Source organism: Mastomys coucha, unplaced genomic scaffold, assembly GCF_008632895.1.
Source record: "Mastomys coucha isolate ucsf_1 unplaced genomic scaffold, UCSF_Mcou_1 pScaffold18, whole genome shotgun sequence".
NCBI lineage: Eukaryota > Metazoa > Chordata > Mammalia > Rodentia > Muridae > Mastomys > Mastomys coucha.
In genome coordinates, this window is record NW_022196900.1 from 68,664,694 (window position 1) to 68,672,218 (window position 7,525).

Below are 7,525 nucleotides of genomic sequence, written 5' to 3' on the forward strand. Positions count from 1 at the left end.
CTCAGAAATCTGCCTGCCTCTGCCTCCCAAGTGCTGGGATTAAAGGCATTCGCCACCACTGCCCGGCTGCCTCCTTTTTTTTTAACGATTTATTTTATGTGTATGAATATTTTGCCTGAATTTATATATATATGTACACGGTATGCATGTCTGGTGCTCATCAAGGTCAGAAGAGGCTGTTGGATCCTCTGGAAATGGCATGATGGATGGTTGTGCGCTCCCATGTAGGTGCTGAGAACTGAACCTGGGTGCTTGGCAGAAGTAATAAGCACATTGAACTGCTGAGCCATCTGCCGACATCTGCCTTTTTGTGTATGTCTGGGAATTGAACTCAGGCTCATGCTTGCATGGCAAGAACTCCCTTGCCCATGTATCTACCAGGTGTTCAGTCAGGAGTGTTAGGCAGCAACATGCTGCTGTACAGCTGACCTTTTTCGTCTTGTAAGATTTAAGCTCTATTTTTGTGTCTTCAGAAATTATATTTTCTTTATTCAACTTGTGTGTGTTCGTCTATAATTCCATACCTTTCTTCTTAGCTGTTTCCCACATGTTCCTTCAGTTTCTTGTCTGATGAAATCATAAACTTTAACTTGAATTTCCTACTTTCCTATCTAGATCTTTTTCCTAAATGCTTTTAAGACTTTAATTCTTTGACTTTGTTTTGATTTTTGTTTTTGATTTTTACCAAAAACTCAAGTTTGCATATGGTAACTATTTGCCTTCTCTTTTGTTGTATGCAGGCTTTTGAGAAATGTTAAAATAAATTCCTGGTCACTAATTTTATTTGGTTTTCTTCCAACTGCTTGTCACTTTTGTTCTGTTTCCAATATAATTTCTTTCCTTTCTTCCTTCATGTTTTAAACCATAACCACTTTCTTTAAATACCCAGCTCTTTGTGTAATTCCTTGTGTAAACAGCCACAGAGGGTCAAATCCCAGCTGCCTTTCTTCTTAGTTAAGTGACTTTGGGAAAGTCCTTAGAAAAACTGTGTGTTGGTTTTCAAGTCTTCGACATGGGCATACATTTCAGTTGAATGCCAAGAGTGTATGTAATGCACTTAATACAGTGCTTGTTACAAACTGAGAATGTTAGGTGCTCTGGGGAGATGGTGATGGCTGCCATTACAGCACAATACTTGTGCTGCTACTCCTGGGCCACTAGGTGCTTAATCAATACAGACTGCTTTGTTGTTTTGAGACCGTTTCTTGGTGTAGCCCAGGCTGCCCTGGAACTCTTTGTAGACCAGGCTGGCCTTGAACTCAGATCCACCTGCATCTGCCTACCGAATACTGGGATTAAAGGCGTGCAGCACCACGTCTGTCAAAACTGGTTTTTAAAAGCTCTTTTCTAGTGTTGTTTCCAACCTTTTCTCTACTTCGTGGTCAGTGTGAGATTCTTAAACTTTGAATATTCCAGTTTTCTTGGAATATTTCTTAGACGATTAGAAGGTCTTACTAACCTTCTAGTAACTTCCCATTGCGATTAAGACAAAGTCCAGATTCCTTTTAAGGTACTTAACCTCAGACACTCTCATATTCTATTCTAGTGTACTTTCTCTCCCTGTCCCTAAATAGCACATAAAGTAAAGACTGTTAATTGTTCTCACTTTTCTTTCTAAGGTTTGGGAGTTGAGTGATATTGACCACGATGGAAAGCTTGACAGAGATGAGTTTGCAGTTGTAAGTAACTAGATGTTCTTAAAGTGTAAGATACTATCATGTGACAGCCTTCTCACACCCACACTTCCTGACAGCTTATTAAAACAGGACTCGAGTTTACGAGCTGCCTACATGCTTAAATTACAGTGTGTGTCATCTGTCTTGGGAAATAGTTCCCATTTTAATTTATCCTTTTAATATGCCTATCAGATCATAGTTACTAATGTCTTTAGAATTTATAGATGGGTGCATATATTTAATGAGTAAGAGAATGTGTATGTTTGCCATCATTTTTTTTCTCACTTTAGGTACATAGGAAAGATATTCAGGTAATGTGTAGTAAAAATGATGGATATTTAAAAGCCCTCATAATGATCTGATGTTCACTGAAAGTTAATATTTGTTTAAAACACAAAGAGAAAAAACACTTAAAGAAAGTTAATACCATGTGTAAGTTTAGCTTTGTTTGTGATGACTTTATTATTTATTTATTTTATTTTTGTGGGGGTGGGGGGAGAAAGTTTCTCTGTGTATCTTTAGCTGTCCTGGAATTTATTCTATACAATAGGGTGTCCTTGAACTTTGAAGAGATTCACCTACCTCTGCCTTCCAAGTGCTGGGATTAAAATCTATCACCATCACTGCCCAGCCTACTTTTATTTTTAAATAAAGATATCCTAAAGCTTTTTAATTTAGTGCCTTATGTGTTTCTGTACTCACATAGTATATACTAGCTTTGAAAACTACTGTTTCTTTCCACACACACAGGCACACATGGGGCACGTGGGTTGGGGGAGGGGGGACATCATTTGATTTGGTTGCTGTTTTTGTTGCAGTCTTTGTATAGCATAGAGTACAGTATAGTAAAGAGAACAAGATCATAGTCCAGCAGTACTAAAATTATTCTGTTTATCTTTAGGATTTTGGTGAACAAAATTTTGGCTTTAGTTTTGTCAGGGAAACTGTTCAAGAAACATGAAATTAGTAACTTTTTTAACTTTCAGAAAAAAAGTGTGTTGTTTATTGGCAGCAGATGGCAAGCATTGCTTTTTTGTTTTGTTTAGTGTCCTCTTTTCCAGGAAGTGACTTCATCTGCAACAAGAATGCTGACCCTGATATGCGTGCTAGTCACTCTGTTAGCAAAGTGTCAGCCTAGTACTGCATACATATACTGTGAATTTGACTGCAAATGGTGTAACTGACAGGTTGTTTCTTTCTGGAGCTTCAAGTTTTTGGAGACATAGGGTTCATGTATTTTCAAATTGACATTGAGTTCTTAATTGTTTAGCCAGTAAAACCTGGGTCCACAGGTCAGATTTAGCTTTTCCAATTATAAAGGAAAGTGTGGTAGTCAAAATTTTCACACAGGTGCTGTTGTAGCTAGGGAGATCTTGGTTTGTACAATATACATTTGTATATAATAGTATTTATAAGTTATATATAATATATAAACATTTTAATGTCTATATATATGTTTATATATATGTATATAGATAGACATTAAATTTTTTTTTTTCCTTAAGACATACTCTCATATAACCTAGGCTGGGCTCAAACTCAGTCCTTTGCTGCCTGGTCCTGAGTACTGGGGTTATAGGCTTGTGACACCAATGGTGTAGTGTATACACTATCCTATGGCGTCTTTAAATTATTGTACTAGACAAGTTAGCACCTCTGAGCTGCAGTTTCTTCATTTATAAAATATTAGCCATCATATAAATTGTGGGTCACAGTTGTATTGACTACTCAGTCAGTATTGATTTGAAAACTCTATAAAATTGAAACTTAGGAGTTATGATAGGAGCCCAAAGCAAATTTCCTTTTGAGAAAGTTATAATTTTCAGTGGAAGAAAATCAAGAAGTAATGCACCCACTCTTCAGTTGTAATGGAAATCCTTCTAGAGGCTCAATATAACTTTGAGTGATTTCACATGATTAAAGATACTGTCTGCTTTTATTATATAGTTTTCTTTTTTTAAAGCCATAAAAACTTCATCCTTTGAGAGTATAAAAGGTATCTTTAACATGGCGAGGTTACAGTGTTTTACACTGAGATACTCTATAGACAGAGTAAGCTTTTATAAATGTATATGCTTTAGATATTTAAAATATTTTAAGGTAGGTAATACATTTTAATCATTCAAAATTAAATAAGAAGATAGTGAGAAAGATCCATCTCTGCCCTCAACTGATGTAGTCTTCTCTGACCAGCTATTTTTCTTAGTTTGTGGTTTATCCTTGAATTTCCTGGTCCAACTGTAAAAAAATTGCGAATAATTATTTGCTCTTTACCATAGAAGATAATAACACACACACACACACACACACACGCACGCACGCACGCACACACACACACACACACACACACACACACGCGCGCGCGCACACACACACACACACACACACACACACGCACTGGAGGTGTGTGTTCAGCACTGTATTTTTTTTTTTAATGTTATCATCGTGCTTTAGGTTCTTGGACTTATTTTCTCATAGAATACTTGGTAATATTTTTCTGGTATATTGTTTTGGAGACTGCAGACAATGGATTGCTTCCAACTTAAGTATGTAATTTGGTAAATTTTGAAAATTATATATTCGTGAAGACAATACCACAATGTTTTCCCATGATTTATTTGTTTGTTTGTTTTGTATTGTTTTTGAGACAGGGTTTCTCTGTGTAGCCCTGGCTGTCCTGAAACTCTGTAGACCAGGTTGGCCTTGAACTCAGAGATCCTCCTGCCTCTGCCTCTCCAGTGCTGGGATTAAAGGAGTACGCTTCCCTCACCTAGCTTTATTATTTTTTTTTAATTATTGTTTCATAGTTTTTTATTATATAGGTATACCATAATTTTTGTTAGTCTTTTGTTGATGGACAGGTGCTGTTGCAGCTGATTGCTATGGTTAATAATCTTTTTCAGGCAGCATTTCATATGTAGGAAAATAAATGTAAGTATTGGTTTCCAGATGCGAGATGGTTGAGCCAGAGGGAAGAGTATATTTGCAATTTGGTGGTCAGTTTGCCGTTCAAAAGGATATTAGTGATTTGAGTTCTGTAGAGTAGAAAAACTAGTTTTCCCTCCAGTCTTTTCAAGTTCTTGGCTGAGATTTATGTGATGAAAGACATGTTCTCAAAAGAAAAATAAGTTTATTAATATTTGTAATTCATATTTACTTGGGAGACAAAGAAAGAAAAACTCTCCAAGAAGTTGCATAAAACTTAGGATATTACAATGTCTTCAACATATATAGAGTTTTAGGTAAATGAGAAGACAAAGAAAAAGGCCCCAGTCACTAGAATACACAAATTGTGAAAAGTCAGCAACGGTAGATAGGAGTGACAGTAGATAAATAGTAACAGCAAATAACAGCTTGAGTAAGGCCTCTTGTGTAAGTGCTTCTGATGCACCATCTCCATGCTGTGTAAAGTTAGGTGAGGCTGTGGCTCATATGTGTAACCCCAGCACTTGAGAATTGAGGCCAGATGGTGGTTTAAGGCAAAGTTATCTTGTATCTTGCCCAGTTGCCCTCTGCTCCAAATAATCCTGCTAAAGTGGCATTTTTTACCCTTCGATGCTCAGTAGCAATGTCTGACAGTGCCTCTTTCCCTACAGTTCACCTCCCAAGTACATTATGAAACTTGGGATTCTTGCCATTTAGGCAAAATGTTAACCCACTATAATTTTAACCTGTAGTTTTAGTTTAAGGTTAAAATTGAGTATGGCTTTTATATGTTAAAGGATGGACTATTTATGGTGTCCATTTGGGGAAAGGACATAAATTAGTTGTTCATACTTTTGTCCATCTTCCTATTGGACTTAAATTTATGGTCTCTTAATTTTTAGGAGCATTTTATATATTAGGAGATTTCCTTATAGACATCATTTTCTAATCAAATTCTCATATTCTTTGCTATTGCAAGAACTTCAATTGAAGGGTGTGCCTCTTTTCTTCTTAAGAATTACTTAGCTTTGAGTTCTTTATTTTTCTTCCTCTTTCCTTTTGTTTCTTCCTCTTTTTCTCCTATTTTCTTTCAACTTTTCAATTTTTGAGATGAGGCCATGGTGGCTCAGAACTTTAATCTCCGCACTTGGGAGGCAGAAGCAGGCAGATCTCTGAGTTTGAGGCCAGTCTGGTCTACAGAGCAAGTTCCAGGACAACCAGGGCTATACAAAGAAACCCTGTCTCTAAAATATAAATAAACGTGTGTGTGTGTGTGTGTGTGTGTGTGTGTGTGTGTATGAAATTGATTTGTGCTTGAACAAGGCTTAACTCAGTGAATGAATTTTGTACTAATTTTAAAATAATATTTGACTCCATTTTGTTTATCTTTAAGGCCATGTTTTTGGTATACTGTGCACTGGAGAAAGAACCTGTGCCAATGTCCTTGCCTCCAGCCTTGGTGCCACCTTCTAAGAGAAAAACGGTCAGTATATCAGGCTCCATGTGGGTGATCCCCTCTTCAGCAGCCAAGGAATCTTACCACTCCTTACCACCTGTAGGCATTTCACCTACCAAAGCACCGTTAAGACAGGTAGAAATCTATCAGTGTTCAAGGATTTTGCTCTAACAAAAGTGCATGAATGTGACTGATAAAGATAGAAGGTGCGGTCAAAGATGCTGCACTCCCTCTGTTAAACCTGCATAACATGATGCCCCAGAGGAGGCAGGTGCTCCTTAGGTCCTGTGGATGCTTAACTGGCTTTGCCAGAGGTTAAAGATGGAGATGGAAGATAGTGTGTGCTAACATGCATGCTTGCCCTGTCATAATAATTATTTTTAATCTGTAGTTAACTCTTGATTCTTCAGATCAGGTTATTAATTCTGATTGATTCTTACTTCCTCTGACCTATCCCTTGATCTATCTCTTGTTAGGTTGTGTAAAGACAATTAATGACAGTACGTGCATGTTCAGCTCTGGGCAAGAATGCTGCATGGAACTGCAGAAAATAAAACTTGGGGATTATCTGGATAGTTTATACAGGTTTTCCCAGTTACTAGTGTTAGTATGGGAATTCATAGGTCAGACTTAATTGTGCTTGACTTCATTGGTTACTTAAAAGAAGAATGTTAACCTGGCATCTGTAAATGTCTTAACTGACTGTAAATTTGTTGCCTTCCCTTTATTCTGTTTGGTTGTGAAGTGTGGAAGGCAGTGTACTGCCATCAAGGTTACTTGGGTGGGTTTGTTTAGGTTGGCAATAGATACTGTTATGTATGAAAAGAGTATCAAATGTGTACTCTTTTCAAGGTCAGATTCATTTTGACAGAATCTTTCTCTCCCCACTGTAGTGGGTTGTGTCCCCTGCCGAAAAAGCTAAATATGATGAAATCTTTCTGAAAACTGATAAGGATATGGATGGATATGTGTCTGGACCAGAGGTCCGTGAAACCTTCCTGAAAACAGGTTTACCTTCTGCCCTGCTAGCCCACATTTGGTAAGACTTTATTTTAATACATTGTTTTAAAAAAATGTGTATATGTGTGGTTGTGTGTCAACTCTAGTTTTATACATTTATATATTTTACTACTTTTGTGAGTAAGTTATTCTTTGTTTCATTTTTATAGAGGAAATTCAAATTTAAAGAATTATATGTAATAAACAAATATTCAAAAGTGGAATAAAAAAAAAAAAACCCAAACAATCCTCCAGACCTCAAGCATGGTTTGTTTGCCTGAAACTTTAGGGAGGTGTCAGTTACTTGTTAGGTTGTTGAAGTGGAGCCTCAGTCTATACCAGCCCCAGCTCTGAGAGTTCTTTAGAGAATCTAGATGGCTGTAATTTTAACACTTTAGTAAGTAGTATCCTTAGTGCTGGGGTGATAAGGTCCCATGCAGGAGAACTTCGATTTGATCCCTTGTATTAC

The 7,525-nt window shown here is 37.0% G+C and overlaps 1 protein-coding gene across 3 annotated transcripts in view; it reads left to right on the forward strand.

Moving 5' to 3' along the window:
* Positions 1–7,525, forward strand: part of Eps15 (epidermal growth factor receptor pathway substrate 15) — a 106,262-nt gene that overhangs the window by 31,276 nt on the left and 67,461 nt on the right. For 2 of the 3 annotated variants that reach the window (XM_031378162.1, XM_031378164.1), the window contains exons 8-10: positions 1,620–1,679; positions 5,995–6,192; positions 6,951–7,096. In XM_031378162.1, coding sequence (XP_031234022.1) covers positions 1,620–1,679; positions 5,995–6,192; positions 6,951–7,096 — 404 coding nt within the window. The remainder of the gene's footprint in view (positions 1–1,619; positions 1,680–5,994; positions 6,193–6,950; positions 7,097–7,525) is intronic. The other variant, XM_031378163.1, reaches the window with a different exon arrangement.